The sequence below is a fragment of the Heloderma suspectum genome, chromosome 2 (genome assembly GCF_057233095.1).
Source record: "Heloderma suspectum isolate Gila_16-S chromosome 2, 16-S_ref, whole genome shotgun sequence".
Taxonomy (NCBI): Eukaryota; Metazoa; Chordata; class Lepidosauria; order Squamata; family Helodermatidae; genus Heloderma; species Heloderma suspectum.
Genome location: NC_139459.1, coordinates 125,620,163 through 125,637,722, shown reverse-complemented (window position 1 = coordinate 125,637,722; position 17,560 = coordinate 125,620,163). Strand labels below are relative to the sequence as shown.

The window sequence follows — 17,560 nt, the reverse complement described above, 5'->3', positions numbered from 1 at the left end:
TTCCTAGAAAAGGTCAAGAGCAGCTCTCCCCAACTTGGCACTGTCCAGATGTTTTGGACTTCAACTCCCATCAGCCCCAGCCCACATGGCCAGTGGTCAAGAATTCTGGGAGTTGTCACCCAAACATCTGGAAGACAACAGGTTGAAGAAGACTGGCCAAGAGCTTTTTATATGCCTTTAACTGACTAGTGGAAGCTTTCCCCCCCAAAGGCATTTCCATCTTCGGTAGTACCATTGTCAGCAGGTCTGCAGCCACACAGCATGATCAAGTACCTACCAAGCAAAAGCAGTTTAAAAACCCCAAACACTTCTTTAAGAAGCTCCCCCCTAAGACTATATCCTTTATTCCCAACATGTCTAGAGACTCACTCTTTAAAGAGATGCAAATCCAGTCATAAGAGAGCCCAAGGAGGTTGCAACTGCCAACTTGCAAAACTGCAGGTATCAGGACAGAGGCAAAGCCCTGATATCTGCAAACCTAAGGGCACACACATCACACTTAACCATGCAGTGTTTTACATGGCCTGGTACCTCAGTTAATTTGTACATTGGCCCCTTTGCATCTACCACTACTCTGTGGGCTAAAGATCACTGGTATGCTAATGGTGTATGCAAAGTGCCCAAATGCAACGGTTTTAAAAGTGATGCTGGGCTTTGCCCATTCCCCACTCCTTGCATAAATCAGTTCTAAGAAAGCTTTCCAGCTGCTTGACTCTTAAGTCATTGCTGAATGGGTGTTATGTATTTGCAGAATCAACAGTCTCTGTTTAACCAGGAATGTTGCACCCTTGAAAGAGAGCAAGCCTCAACACACATCTGGAATAAAAGGACAGAGTTTGTTTTTCCCCCATGCAGTTGCCTTGCAGAAAGAGCCAGACCAACAAACCAGCCAGCCTAGCATTGCCAGGAGGATCCCCATCACTTTGTGGTGTATGTGTGTGCCAGTGAGCAGCAGGTGATGCTACATAAAGTCCTATCCCAACAACGGGAAACATGTGGCCCTCCCGATGTCCGTGGACTGCAACTGCCATCATCCATCACCACTGGGTATGCTGCCTAGGGCTGACAGGAGTTGCAGTCCCTCAACATCTGGAGGGCCACAGGTTCTCCATCCCTGTCCTATCCAAACATTTCACAACAGCTGTGTAAATATTTCTGAGTAACCTGCAGCATGGTGCACTCTTACTGGCCAACTAATCCAGACTTCCTAACGGTCAGGGAATGCTTTACCTACTGGGACAGCCTCAGCATAAATAGTGGCTAAATAGTGAAAAAAACCAATAGCTTTGACTGGTTCATAGCCAATATGAAGTATAGCAATTCTAAAGTATTCTCAATCACGTTCAAACTCAGCTAAGCTACTGCATCAGCAAGCCAGTTACTAAATCACACTCAGTTCCTTCCCTGCATTCAGTGACAACCTTAGAGAATTACCTTCTCATAATATTGGATGTTATTATCTGCCATTCCCATCAGTAGCTGCCTAAAGTCTTGTCGCTTGTTGTTCTGCCATCTGTCCATATCTGCCTTCAGGTCTGCATTGAAGCATTCCACTCGGTCTTGACACTTCTCAACATCAGTGGGCACCTGGAGACAGAGAAGAAATCTCTCAGCACTTGCTGTGGAAATAACTTAATAAATCTTCTTAGCCAAATGGAAAATGACTGGTTCCCCCCTTGCTAAAAAGACTAAGGAATGCCTTGTATATGCATACACACCACTTGGATTTATAGCCATCAAATGAATCAAATGTGCTGATAACAAAACAGTCTACTGCCTGTTTGACCTGTGATGGAACATCTGTAAAATCAAAGCCATCACTTAATGTTGGCAGTTATCCAATGATCAAATGCGAAGCACAAATGGGGGTCTTTTATTCCAGGGCCATTTCTCTCCCTCAGCTGGCTAAGAGCTGGTTTAAAAGAAGTTCAAATCAACTTTCTTTATTAGTGCTTTTATACACATCGTCAGAGAAGGCTATCTAACACTGTTTAACTACAAGCACCCCCTAAAGCTGGGTGTGTGAGTGTAAGTGAGCAAATGTGTGAGATATAGTTACTTGCTTCCTCTCTGGAAAGACCGCATGGTGCTTGTTGCAGAGGCAAGAGGAGGAAGGAAGAGGAAGGGGGGAGCAGGATATAGGAACTGATCCAGCTACAGAACATTCTCTATCATCCCCCTAGTGTCTGGAAACATACCAAGTTGTTCCTATTATCCAGCATAGTGAAGGAAGAGTTGAATTTGGACCAGGGTCACCGGGATTCAAATTCCCCACCACAGCTATGAAACTCACTGGCTGGCTCATCTATCTTTCAACCTCACAGGATTGTTAAGCGAATACAATAGAGTTACACATGCATAATGCCCTGAATAGATTTATAACATGCTGCTATGCATTTTTACTCAGGAGTCAGTAAACAAGATCAATGGGACTTACTCCCACGGGCAGGCTGCCAAAGGGCCTTCCTCATGTATTGCTCTTCTAAAAAGATGTATAGCTTGACACTCTAGATGTTTCCTTTGGAATCATGACCGAACACTTAGCTACTGTCCATGAGCAAAGGGCATGACAAGCCTGAACACACGTGAGGCATAAATAGGAACATAAGAACTGCTTTGCTTGATCATACTGAGAGGACAATTTTGTCCAATATTCTGTCTACAGGAGTGGACAGCCAGACGCTTCTGGAAAGTTTGCAAGCAAGATATGCAGACAACAGTCCGCCCTCTAATGTATTTCCTTCTCCATGAATGCATCTGGTATGCAGATGCCTACAGAGGTTCCATTTCACTATCAGGGTGAGCAGTTATTGAGAGAACATGCCTAGTCCAAAAGGACAGTTACACAAGATGCAAAATATTTCCTTTCACTAAATACTTCCTTGCCTGAGCTACCTTGAGGTGACACTGAGTTTTGCAGTACTGAATTCTGAGACTTCAAGAAATGGGGTTTTTTAGCACGTTAAGTTGCACTTGCCAACATTGGCTGTACACAAGTGGACCTTACAGGGCCACATGAAAAAGTGCTGAAGACAACAGTATAATTTTAGCATGCAAAACAAGAGATCTCTCTCTCCCCTCCAGTAGCTATCCAAAAAGACTAACCTTGGGGCGATCTTCTCTTTTTAGGGCCACAGCTTCCAGTTTGGCTTCATATTCTGCTTGAACTTGATCTCTTTTCTTCAGTACGTTCTAAGGGTAGAAAAGAGGAGATGCATCAAGTTCCCCCTCTCTGCTACAGATGAGCTACAGCTTTTGTGGGTCTTTCCAGGTATGTAATCACATCAAGCCGAATGCAAACCAGTGGCCCTGAGGATGGGCTGGAAAGGTCTAGTAGCTGGGGAGGGAGTGGAAAGGAGTTCACGTGGTCTTCTTGCATTACACCAAGCACACATTGCACCACATGCAGCCCTCAGAGGTTGCTGGTGTAGCCCACTGCAGGTGCCGAAGCTGCCGGAAGCCCCTCTCCCCCACGCCACTGCTGCTACCACAATTGCGCTGAAGAGCTCACACAGGGATGCGTCTCTTCACTATGGGCTGTTCTGCCACTGGAGGGATACCACTTGTGGGACAGGACTTCCCTTTCTTTTTCTCCCCTGGGCATTAACAGGGCTGCAGTGGGGAGGAGAGGATGAGAGAGTACTGTTCAGCAAGTTGTATCCCTCCACTGGTGGAACGATGGTTCTGAATCCAACCACATCCCTTCCTTCCAGCACAATCGGACTTCTGACAGCCTGCTAAACCCACAGAGGGCTGGCAGGGAAAGTAGGAGGCAGGAAAGTCAGCTTGCACCCGTCACCTTCCACAGATGGATCTCTGGTTTCGCAAGGATCATTGCTATTCATTGCCAATTCACTGATAAGTGAGAAACAAACTCTGGTTTCTATCCACGATCATCTTTACCCTTCAGAAGTGATCACTATATGGAACCCAGCAGCTTCAATGTAGGAACTCCGGGTTCAAAGTCATCACTCAACTATGAAGCTCAGCCATTTTAAGCTCCTTGAAGGAAGAGCAGAATACACATAAGAAAGCATTTCATACCCCAATACAGATTTTGCAAGCCTACTGAATGCAGCTTAAACCCCAAGTATAACCCTTTCTGACTTTGAGGACTCTAACAAATACTGACTCTTGAAAAATGCTTTCATAGCACTGTAAACTTATCAACGGGTGGCCCCTAACTGCAAGTACTGTAGGCTGCATTAGTACCACCACCACCTTTGATTACAGCAAGGCATTCAATTTAATGTGCATGTCCCCCAAATCACTTTGTCTTATAATATCTATGAAGCTCTTCCCTTAAGATGCTCTTAAAGGAGTTGTGAATAGATATTGATCACTCTCAGGTTTGTTACCCACCTCAAAACTCTGAAAATATGGGGATGAGCAGATCTAAAAAGCAACATATAATCAAATCACGCAGATGGGCAGCCCAGTCTACAGCAATAGTAGCAATCACTGGAGCGCATGATACCAAATATATTTGGTATCTCATGGGCAGGAGACTCATTCGCAAACATGCTGAACTTAACTTGTTACTTGCTTATGATAATCAATTTCACTCAATTACATTTCAGTGGCAGTAAAGTCCTCTGGAACCATTTATACAAAGACAGCTGGCAGTGACCATTTTAAGAAGCGTCCTTAGTTTAGAAGAAGTAAATTGCCAGCTAATTAGCAAAGAAAATTGCAGGATGACAGCACACAACAAATACATGGCAGAGATTTTATAGCACTTTTGGAGAAATTACTAGGAGAGAAAATGGAGGATCTATTTTACACGAGAGATAGGATATTGAAATCCCCAACTCAAAACAGAACTACTTGCAGTATTCCAGTGATGGTTACATCAAGCTTAATATCCATATTGAAACCCATGGCTGGTTGATGCTAACTAAGGACAGTTTTTCATTTTGTTCGAAGTCTTAACCAGATACAATACCATAAGAAATTACATTTTTAGTGGCTCTATGCCTTACACTGACACCTTAAAGCAGGTAGGTAAGTCAGGGACTGTGTGCTACAGCTGGCCATATTGCACCAATACTGGAGTAGTTTTGTTTTGAAGCCTGGCCATAGTACTGCCTACTGATTTCATGATGATTAAAGTGCTTCAACAGCTGGAAGATCTGTATCTTCTCATCTGCTGATGACAGCCTTTGACATAAGGTATGGAACCTGTAGCATGCTCCCTTTCTGCAGTTAAAATGCAAAGCCCTAGTATAGGAATGTTTTGCTCTGGAAGACATTCACATCGCAGTAGTTATGTGCAACTTTTTTCTATAGTTATTAGGTACTTAAAGCTGAGCACTTCCAGTTGAACAGGTATTGCTACTTTGGTACAAGCATGTAAAATTCTAATAAACTAGCTGCCTTTGGCTAAAAAGGAATTGGCCTGCAGAGTATGTCGGGACGCCACTTAAGAGATTAATCATTAATAGACAGATTAGGAGGGTATGCACAGACCCGAGACAAATCAAATATTTGTTTCTGACCAAGTTGTCCACATTACAGGAGAGGCAGGCGTGCTGTGGCTGTTCGAAGTCTCTTTTCTAACTGTCATCTGGAATTCTAGTTCAACATCACATCCCACTAATGACAAGGCAGCTTAATTCTGCACCCCACCCCAAACCACCCATCCTCAGCTGTGCAAACTACAGAATCAGAGGCACAGGCAACCAATTTAAATCTACACATACAGACGCAAAAATCCACTGCTTTTTCTCAAAGCTACCTTCTAAATAAGTCTGAAACCGAACTGCTGGTCTGTTATCAATTCTACTGTTGGTCAGTACGCTACTTAAGCGAAAGTCAGTCTTCTTTCGGTTTACATCTTAAATGCTTTTTCAGCACTTTCTAGTTTTTATACAAGGTACGTTGGGGTGGCTGAAATATTCTCAGTTTAAATAGAATGAAGTTAGGTTTAGATTTGGGGCTGGGGACTTCCTCATAGTAAAGAAAACCAGGCGTGCAACATAGGAAGCTCCCTTATAACAGGCCAAACTATTTGTCTATCTAGCCCACTATATTGGCAGCTGCCCTCTCAGGTCTCAAGCAGAGGTCTCTCACATCACCTACTACCACCCCTCTTTTTAAAAAAATGGAGATGTTGGAGATTGAACCTGCCACCTCCTGCATGTAAAGCATGTGCTGTGCCGAAGGTCCTTCCAAAAAGTTGTATCAATTAGTTCTTCTGTGGTTGTTACTTTCAAGTTTAAATGGCAGTTAGAGAGAACCTGGGTCAGGGATTTCCATCTATTTACAAAGAGGCGCTTTGCAAAAATGTATTGTTATATATGATTATAATATGTTATGTTCCAGCTGTTCCAACAGTGTTCTGAAGCTGAGGTAGGCTTGAGGTTTAATTTCAAGTTAAAAAAAAGCCTGCAGAGAGATTTCTACAAAGGCATCCAAACGTTTTGCAATTCCTCAAGCAATAGGAGAGGGCAGCTGAGTGGATGTGCCCACTTACTTCAGCACACTTTGAAGCTACATGAACAATTACAAATATTTAAAGCTAACTCTGTTTACCTACTATCCAAACACTTCACTGGGGACTGTTCATACTAACTCTGCCCAGTATATTCTGTCTCATCACAATAGTTCCTACTGCTCTGCTTTTTCTTTTTAATTTAATAGCTATCCTCATGAAAATGACACATAGCAGGCTCTCTTGTCCTTCCCAGTTTATATGTCATAATCAGAGAATTTGAGATACAAATTTGGGTGAGCCTGTCAAGCAGCAGGTATATGTGAATTCTCAGTGGTAGTGAAGTCTACAGCACCATACAAGAAATATTAAACACATACAAGGCAAAGGTATGCAACCTTGCACAAGAGATATGCCCATTTTCATGGCTAGCCAGAACCCCTAAGGAGACCATACTGTCTTCAGGTGAATTGGCTAGCCATGAAGATTGGCATTTCTCTTGTGTAATGTTGCTTATCCTTGCCTTATACTCATTACACACATTAAAATCTCGCAGGAAGCTTTAGCTGCAAGGCTGACTCCCCAGTCTGCTTTAAAGATAATGATTGTTAAATATATATATATATATATATACACACACACACACACACACACACACACGCATGCACGCACGCCTATCTTGCATGCTGGAAAAGTCATCTGTCATACACAGGTTATAAACTGTGTCTAGTCAAAACTGAGAACCAGGAGGTGGAACATGTATTCCATGCACTCCGGAACATGTATTCCATGCACTCTGCCTTCACTCACAATTAAGCAGTCAGTTGGCACCAACATTAACTCCCACCCACCCCCTTAGTATGGTTCACATTGAGCTTAATCATGGTTAAAGCTAAAACAAAGCTTTCCATTAAACCAAAGTCTGAAAAGACACAGTATGAAGCAGATTTCAGATCTTACTTTACAGCGACTCCTAGTTAGCCTTAAACATAATTAAGCCAAATGCCCATTATATGAAAAGATGGGGAAAGGAGAATTTGCTTCAGGAAGAAGGCACATGTTTCTGAAAATAACTCTGACTCTGCTAATCATGGTTAGCAGAAAGCCAGAGTTACAACTGCACCAGTTCCATAAATCTGAACAGTTCAATTTTCATAGAAGATGCACCATTTTTAGACCAATCTTGTGCAAGCATGATAGATGGCACACACAGACACACTGCACAAAGCATTCTTGAAGAGGCTACAGTGGGTTTTTATGCACATAAGACTTCAAGCACTGTAGGAATCAAACTGCTTTCTTTACAAAGCAAGAAGTTCTTAAACCCTAAAAGCCACCCACAGAACATAAGGTTTACTTGAAATGCTGTTTAATAGAAGCATCTGTGCCGCACACAAATTCCACTTTACCTTCATGGACTCCGAGTACAGGATATATTCTCTTAAAACAGGAAGGAAGTCCTCTGTCATGTCTTCACTCAATTCTTCAAGTGCTGTACAACAATTCCCAATGCAGGCAGATACCCCTTCAAGAGGCTCGGCCAACTCTCTTTCTAACCCACTCCAGGTTGAGTAAACAGGACCGTACTCTCGGAGTTCCACCAGGTATTCTGCAAGAGATCCATTGTGTGAAAAAGAGGGCCAGAGGATCCAACCCAATGATCTTCCATGGCCATGAGAAATCCTTTCACATAGCTCCTTATGCAGCATGGGATAATATCGCCACATTGAAGAGGCGATGAATGTAAATACCATTCACTATTCCTTACGTTAGAAACCTCAAGCAGTACAAAATGGAGTTACAAGGAAAGTTGCATGTACTACTCACCCACTTCCTCCTTGATTATCCGCTGTGCTATTCTATCAATGGTTCCAAGCTTCAGAGAAAATATATCTAGATAGTCACCAATAGCCGCAAACTCCAGCGGTCGACTTCTTAGTTTATAGCTTCCTGTGACATACTTTACTGATTCACCCATCTTAGAAAGCAAGGCCATTCCTTGCTTTTTATAAGCATTAAGATCCTGGTGGTGACAGATAAACATAGCCAGAAGCTAATTAGTTAAATGTATGTCTCCCAAATATATTTGTTCAACAATAAACACTTCTCCTCTACAATGGGTTCAGTGATGTAGCTTCATTTTGAGAGTTTCGATTTAAGTTTTCAATATGCATGTAATGTCAAATGTTAAGCTTTAAAGCATAAGTGGGCTGAATTAAAATGAGTGAATCCAAACAAAACCCTAAACAGCAAGGTTAAAGTAATGCAAATTACCTTAGCAACAGCCATTTTGAACTGTCGGTGGAGATGTCTGGGTTGGGGGGGGGCGTGTTTTTGTTGTTGCTGTTGCTACTGAAAGATTATGATGTTTCCATCTTGGCTATTGCGAACACTACACAGAATTACAGGCCCAAACACCAATTTAATCATTTTTGTTTAAGCCAAGGAAAGAAAATGCGTATATTTTATTGCTTGGCTTCCAGATAGTCTCACTCAATGCTTTCTATAGTGATCTGTACTATATTACACTTAACATTTCCTTAGCCTGGTCCGACAAACTACTGTGGTCCAGTACCATGCCCACAAGGAGATGCCTCAACAAACAGTCACCAATGAATTCAGTAAGGTAAAACTGGTTAAGGAACACTGTGCAAGTTACATTCTCCTATTAGCAGTAAACACAGTGGTGATCTTGACGTTTTCCAAAAACAAGGTTTGAACTATGGGCTGTTCCACATTAAAACATTCCTTGGCCTTGTCAGAACACTGTACGTGATCTGCAGGAAACATACAAATAGCACAGCATATCTTTTGACTTCCAGTGTTTCATTTTAACTTGTTATATGCAAACCTGAAAGAGGTGCTTTCTCAGTCACCCCTCAGCAATTTGAATGGGCATGTGGCAGACAAGGGAATGACACTGTATCATATTGATACGAGGCCAGACAGCCATCTGTCAGGAATGCTTTGACTTGGATTCCCGCATTGAGCAGCGGGTTGGACTCAATGGTCTTGTAGGCCCCTTCCAACCTAATTCTAAGATTCTGTTATACAAGCTTGAAGCTACAAATCAAGAAGCCAGTTCTGCAATATGCGAGGATACCACAGAAAAATGGCGCAAGGCAACAAATAGATGCCATCCTACTCCACTAAATTCTCTACCACTAGATGTGGTGATGGCCACCAGTTGAGATGGCTTTAGACAAATTCATGGAGGGTAAAGTTAGTAGTCATGATGGTTATATACGACCTCCAGGATCAGAGGCTGCATGGTTCTAAATACCACTTGATGTTAACTACAGCAGGAGGGGGCTATTACTCTCATGTCCTGTTTGGGGCAGCTGGATGGCCACTGTAAGAAACAGGACTAGATAGGCCTTTAGTCTGGTCCAGCAGGGCTCTTCTTACAACTCGTTCAAAGCGAGATTTCAAAGTTCTATATTTCCTAAGGAAGCCAGTTCAGTCCTATTTCCTTCCACAAAGTAAACCTCCGTTTCCCTCCATCTGACCTCTGCCCCAGCTAGGTTCTAATGTGCTCCATTAACTATTAAGGCATATCTAAAAAGATATAACCTTCATCAGATACCAGCACCTGAGGCTGCTGTTTAACAAAAGTGGTAATCTGGCTAATTTAACTGTACTACTTAAAAAGCATATTTATATTGTCTTCAGGAATTTTTCATCCTTTTCTAAAGAAAGGCAACCACCTCTAAATATATCACTTGAAAAAGTTATGCAAAGTTTACTAACTTTGGCAGTAAGGAACACATGGAAGTGTTCATTGAAAGAAAGCACCGGATGGTCAGCGATCCTCTTCAAGAACTTATCCAAGGCCTTCCTCCTTGTCTCAACAAATTCTTCTGAAAAGCGGTCAACAACTCCTTTTACCACAAATTTCTCTGGAAGGGGCTGGGGAGAGGGGGAGGGGAAGAAAGTCAGAGGAAGTCAAAGTTTCAACATATATATTTTTAACTGGAGAGACCAGTAGCCAAAGTAGAGTTGTGAAAGGCATACCACATATCTGTTTAGAATGAACAGTTATCACGGGAAGGGGGCTACAATGGAAGGCAGCATGCTAACATAGGAAGTAATGGAATAATTAAACACAAATGTTTACATCACAATCTTTATTCTCATTTGGAGTTATAATATTCTATAAAAGCTCTTTCTATTGCGTTCATTCTTTGACCTGATTCACACATAATGTCAACCCAGAGTGCGGGTTGAATATAGTTTGTAGTTGAACCGTGACTTGTTGAATCACGGGTTGTCGTTTCGTGCGAACCCTGCACTATGGTTGAACCATGGGTTCTCTTCCTGGGTTGCTTATAGTTAGCAACCTATAGTTAAACCACAGTGCAGGTTTCACATGTAATGACAACCCATGATCCAACAATAATCCATACTCAACCCATACTCTGGGTTGTCGTTATGTGAGAACCAGGCCTTTGTGCTGGAAACCAAATTTACATGCATAATGTCATTTATACCATGAGAATGTAACATTTGTTTAAACACTCTGCCAACAGTGATGGCAGCTGAAAGGGAGGGGATGAAAGATAATTATTCTTTACAAATAGGGAGTAGCTGTGTTATACTGGGAGTATCTCCACTGAGCCAAGCACAATTTAACTGGAAGCCACTCTACAAGGTTTCCCTCAGATTCCCTACCCAAGATCATTTGAGTATAGACCTCAATCACTGAAAATCTGTAGCCTTAAACTATGCAAATTATCTGTAGCCTTAAACTATGTAGCTATGCAAAAAATATACTCCAAAATTGGGCTTTGGTCTGTCACCAAATGTTTAGTAACTGCTCCAGCTAATTGTGCGCTAGAGATCACAACTGTTTGCAAAGCTTGGCAATCAGCTTTTCTAAATTTTAGGACCTCTCCCAACAGGGCGCTGAAGACAGTTCATGTAACTGCCAGTTTCTCTTCGTGATTTCTAAGGGCCAGAACAGACATTCCTTTAAATCCATGTCTAGCAGCTATGTCTTTTTTCATTTTTACTCTAGAGTAGGGACAGAGGGGCTGATCCACATCAGGACCCTACTCAGGGGCAGAGGGTCTTTTAAGAGCTGGATTGGGGCCCTGTGCCTACTCTAGAGTGAAAAAGAAAAGAGATGCGATTTCTAGATGTGGATTTATAGTAATGTTTGTTTGGCCCTAAGAACCTGGGGGAGAAGGAAAGAGAAATTGCTTAAGAGCATCTGGCAATAACAGAAAGGTTCTCTCTATCAATGAACTTTAATGTTTTGTTTAAGTCACTTCTCTAAAAAAAGTCAAGTTTAGGGAGTTCATAGTTGAAGTTTCCCCTTGACAATAATCAACACAAGTTACAAGAACAAAGCAAATGTTTGGTAACAGTACCTTGAGAGTTCAACAGCATAGAACAAATGCTACAAGCCCTAAGTTACATGGTCAGAAGAAGCGGCCAACTTGTACCTTTATGTCCAAAAATAAAGGTAAGCAGCAACTCTTCCAGCATTTGAGAGGAAACAATCAACTTTCACTTATTTCTTGAAAGCTTCTTTCAGTGACAGAATTTAAAAGTTTGCCAAGCCCTGATGTTGTTTTTGTGATTCAACATGATTTTAGGTATAGTAGATTATATGCAATATTAGTCCTACTTAGGGCAGACCCACTGAAATCAGTGGGACTTAAGTTGGTCGTGCCTATTTAAGACCCATTCATTTCAGTGGGTCTACCCTAAGTAGAACAAAATCTGGATACAACCCAATGGGCCCAAAATAGGCAAACATGGGGCAATATTGCACTGCAGAAGCATGAAATACTCTCCTCCAACATACGTATCCTGCAAATGCTGGGCCAGGTGGACCATTAATAGTGGCACATTAGCTGCAGAATTCCCTCCCAAAGCCATTTTTGGAAGCTGCACAAATTCATGGAGGGTAAAGTTAGTAGTCATGATGGTTATATACGACCTCCAGGATCAGAGGCTGCATGGTTCTAAATACCACTTGATGTTAACTACAGCAGGAGGGGGCTATTACTCTCATGTCCTGTTTGGGGCAGGAACATGGAAATGTTTTGTTTTGCAAGGCCTTTAGATCTTAGATCGCTGGAAGCCAGTGATAGTCTTAGGTATTCTGTATCAGAATGCGAGTATTAATGAGTTTAATATGCTGCTTCCATCCATCATGGATAAATTATCCAGTTCATGACCTATTAGTTCAAACCAGCATATTAAAAAAAACCCTGCCTTTAGTCCTCATGTCTAGTTCTCCTACACTCCTACTTTTCCCTTGGCCTCTCCTTTTTTCAATTCCTTGCTGATACTCCCACTGCTACCTCAGAAGCCTTTGTTCAACTTCCCTCAGTCACCCTACTTCTTGACCAACCTGCCTAGCACTCCTCTTCCCTCCCCTCTTACCATGCTGACCACCCCTCCATCTTAAGTGCTGTTAAGGTGTCTTCAGTGCCCTTTCTTGCTTCACTTTCCTCCTGCCTCATTCTTCTTACTCCATTCCTGCAGGTTCTGCTCTCTCAAGTCCATTGCCTAGTTGCCTCTCTTCCTTCAGGCTTCTTGCCTTTGGACCTCCTGTCCCTTAGTTTTCCTACCTTCTGGGACCTCTCTATATTCCTCCACGATCCCTATGGGATGTTTTGACACTAGCCAAAACTGACAATGTTCCCTTCCATCACAGAAGGTTGACTGCAAACAGCTGTTTCCTGAGCAATTAAATATGCCAAGCCAAAAGCTTCACTGCCACAAATATAAAGCAGTTCATATTAAGGGTAATGGCATTCTAACCTCACTCACCAGGTCAAAAGAGCTGCTGGGTAGTTGTACCATCTGCATTTCAGCATGACCACCAGCCAGATGGATTTAGATACCCTTTAAGAGTCATCTCTTTATTCTGACACCATCCGACTGGATTCCCTCCTCTACTTTCCCCCTCCATTTCCCTTCCCTTGTGTGCCTGGTATTTGAGATTGCAAGCCTACAGAAAGGGCCGCTAGCTGCCACTATTTAAGGAGAACACCGAGTTAATGTAGGTACCCGAGAAATAAATATCAGAGCACTTAGAAGAACATTAGCTAACTCCACAGATGATCAGGGGTCATGTTTGTTTTCTGTGAACCTCCCAGAGAGCTTCGGCTATTGGGTGGTATAGAAATAAATAAATGTTTCTGTGAGCTGCCACATGTCACAAGTACTCTCTGGACATACATTCTGAAAAATTCATTTGATTTTCACAGTGGTAGTTTTCCGTCATTGTCAACAGTCCAGCAGACTGGTGAAGACAGGTGGCAAGTATAATTCAAAAATAACTGAACTAGAGTGTACAGTAAACACCTTGGAGATCACTGCAGGCAAAGTCTGGCCTTTTGAAACCCAATAGGTACGTCCATTTTGTAACTCACTCTACGAAAACAGAGACTGCTTTTTAATGCCATAGTTTGGCAATAGTCACCTACAAAAATGGAGCACTTACACCCCCCAAAATAAGAGACAAGATTATTTCCAGGCCAAGAAACCTTTTCACATGCTCACAGAAGATATGCAGCTTCCAAGAACTGAAGGAGATTTTGGAATTTAACCAAAGCCATGCTTTACAATGAGTGGTAGGGTATGGTGTCCAGTGATCAGGAAACAGCATAGGCAAGCAGCTAAAATACAGATCTGTTATACTGAATTATATAATATCCAGCTGAAATTAGTTCCGACACCGGATTGCTCTGGAGTGCTCTGTGTGTTTTCTAACACTGAATTAATGAGTCAAGCTTTGCATTTTTACACACCTTGAATCCGTTACTGCTGTAAAACCAGAAGATGTGCACTTTTTAAAGCAGAATAGTTAAGTGTTCAACAACTGGTGGCCCTGGCTTACTACTTACTGGCTTACTACTTACGGGAATGAGATGAGTTGGTTGAGATTCCTCCAGTTTACTCCTGAGCCAGTCAAAATCCTGGTATCTTCGGCGCATGGAATATTCTGGCAAGCCAAACTCTGCTCTTGTGGTCTAGCAACAAAAGAACAAAAAAGGTAGGCGAGCAAGAAAAGTCAGGATAAGTCAAAAGAACGCTGAAGCCACCAACAGCAGGGCTGGGGAAAATGTGGCCCTCCAGATGTTGCTGGACTGCAACTTCCATCAGCCCTAGCCAGGATATCCAATGGTGAAGTCTGATGGGAGTTGCAGTTCAACAACATCTAGAAGGCAACATGTTCCCCATCAAAGAACATACTTCATTTTCAAAGGCTGCATAGACCACCTTGTTTACTTTCTTACAGCTAAATGTACAAATCATACCACAAGATGAAGCGTTCAGGCAATAGCAAAAGGGAAGATTCAAATTTAAATTTTCACGCCTCTGGCAACTTAAGATAACACAATCTATCTCTCAATATTGTACTTGGACATGTGTTGGATGAAAGTTTCTGCTCGTAGTTATTGGAATAGAATGTTCCTTGAGGGGGAGGAAGGTAAAAATAACCTTAAGATAATTATTTAGCCAACTGAAGTTCTTATATCTTCAAAGACTGTGCTCATTCTAGATGGTCTTAAGGGAAATCAACACTTAGCATTTCTATAGAGCTCACAATGAATCTTGAGGATTGCTAGGAAATAAAATATACATTATAACTTTCTGTTCATGCCAGTCTTGTTTCTACACAAAGGCTAAAGATTTTGTCAGACTGACTTCCAACTCTTGTCTTGGAGATTACACAGTTTCAGGACCAATGGCAGTGACTTCCTTCATTATGCTACTATTGTACTAGCATAATGAGAGAATTGCTATGGGGAGCATCCCTGAGGTAAGAGGCAGCCTTGTTAACAGTTCTCTGCTCTAAAAAAAAAAAACAGATGAAAAACAAGCATAGAGTAGTGCCGTATCTTGTCAATGACATTAGAGGCATTATCCAATAGAAGATGACACTTGCAGTTATTTTACACCAGAGGTTACAAGCAGAGGTATTAATGAAGAGGGAGAGTCTCATTTCACCAACTGCAAGTTGATGTGGATGCCAGACACCAGCAACAGCAGCACAGTGTGAAAAATTCCTTTATTTCTGTGCGGAAAAAAGTTGTATGTGCTATCTGCTCTCAAGATGAGAAAACCTCTGTAGAAGTCCATAACCCATGTCTACTAGATACTTTTCTCCAAGCCAGACAAGAAGATTGAGGAACTCAGAACAGGAATTCCTAGATAGCTACTTGATTTACACCAAGGACAAGCAAAATTCCTGAATCAAGAAAATATTTTAAGCCAGTAACACATAGCTATGCAAGTGTTAATCTTTAGCCATAAACTACTCAAAAGGTTTAATAAAAGTGGTTTGATGAATTCCTTCTCCCCAAGGAATCCTGAAAACTATGACTAAAGTTAGAGATCTTACAAAATTCTTAATGTTGGGTAAGATCCAGGCTTAGTCATACTTAGACTCACTGAAATCAGTGAGCCTTAAGTTAGTCACGACTGTAATGGGTCTACTCTAAGTATGACCAAGACTGGATCCAACACTAAACACAGGATTCTTTGAAGAAGTCATAACAGTTAAACTGGTATAACACAGATATGCATTAATAAAGTGAATGTGACATCTTTCTCTGAAACAATTTGCACCATCTTCTTTCTAACTGAACGGGTGGGAGGAGACACCTGTCAAGAGCAACTCCAAGTACATATGGACTATGCGGAATGTTGCCACACAGAAAAAGTGGTATACTTTACAGATAAGGCATACGGACCACACACACACACAAATCAGTAGCCAAGTGTGCATTTATTGTGTTAAACCTATTGCATAGAAGGCCCATGCATGTATCCAGAAAGCAAGCCCTTCTGTCTCCTCCTACGATATTTAGGTGTCATGATGTAACCAATGCAGGGGGAAGAATTCTCTGTTAACACATTATTCAGCAGTAAAATTACACTTAACTCTTCAGCAGTAAATGACATACAAGCGATTTGTCCTTTGTAACCTTGCAGAATTGTACAGTACTGCCTACTTTAGAGTTTACATTCTACAAGATGAAATTGCTTCATCAATGGCAGTTCAGGAAGGTTACAGGAAGAGAAGCTGCTTTGTTAATAATTACTAATGGCTGATTCAAACACTGAAGATGGGGAGCACTGAAAAACACTTCTTTATGACAGTGGCTAACCACATAGATGTGTACACGTACACACACACACACACACACACACACACAGTCTCCATGCCAGTGGCCACCAACAATGTGTGTGGTGGCAAAACAAGAATGCTCCACATCATCCAACCAGTCTATGAGCTGGTTCACACATGCATGCTTACCACTTGATGATCTGGTTCACACATAAGGATAACCTATGGTTTAAACAACCCATGGATTGCCATGCACAAGCAGGAAGAGAATGGGCACACTGCCTCCTAAGGTTCTGCCACTTCCACTTCTAAAGAACAACCTACGATTGGCTCATCCATAGGTTGCTCTTGTGATGTCCGAACCTGGATACTTTGGGTTGTTCGTGGGTTAAACAACCCAAACTTAACCTACAATTTGTTCTTAGGTTAACTTTGGATTGTTTAACACATGAACAACCCAAAGTGTCAAGATTCAGACATCATGCTAACAACCTATGGATGGGGCACTCATAGGTTGTTTTGCAACCCGGAAGCTGCTCGCATGCTCCATGCATCCCTAGCAAATCGTGGATTAATTAGTTAGCCCATGATTTGCTGCCAAATGCCACCATTTCATGCAAACCCCGATAACTGCAACATCAACCAATAGCCTGCATATGTGAATGGGTTATAATGGCGATATAATTTCGATAAAACTTCCACTCAAACTCACCAATATTTTCAAGGAACTGATTCATTCACTCAGCTGCCTATCAAGTATATAGTAGTCAGGAATCAACAAGATGAACATACACTTGTGAACCAGGCCTATGCGGTAAATAGCTTACAAATGTTACAGCTACCCAAGTACACAGAAATATTTTTGACAGCTCCCCACATTGGGAGCCATGATTTTAGAATGATTAAGGTTGACTCAAAGCATGAAGAAGCTTCCATCAAATTATAAGCTAACTTACATTTTTAACACTAGACAAAAAAGTAGTGCCATGCTCAAATTTCAGTCTGAACATATTATGAACAGGCAGGTCAAT

The 17,560-nt window shown here is 41.8% G+C and overlaps 1 protein-coding gene across 3 annotated transcripts in view; it reads right to left on the bottom strand.

Moving 5' to 3' along the window:
- SNX30 (sorting nexin family member 30) overlaps positions 1–17,560 on the bottom strand; it is a 40,751-nt gene that overhangs the window by 785 nt on the left and 22,406 nt on the right. For all 3 annotated transcript variants that reach the window (XM_084834718.1, XM_084834719.1, XM_084834720.1), the window contains exons 3-8: positions 14,314–14,424; positions 10,184–10,342; positions 8,261–8,456; positions 7,843–8,042; positions 3,106–3,192; positions 1,435–1,587 (exon numbers count right to left, since the gene is read on the bottom strand). In XM_084834718.1, coding sequence (XP_084690844.1) covers positions 1,435–1,587; positions 3,106–3,192; positions 7,843–8,042; positions 8,261–8,456; positions 10,184–10,342; positions 14,314–14,424 — 906 coding nt within the window. The remainder of the gene's footprint in view (positions 1–1,434; positions 1,588–3,105; positions 3,193–7,842; positions 8,043–8,260; positions 8,457–10,183; positions 10,343–14,313; positions 14,425–17,560) is intronic.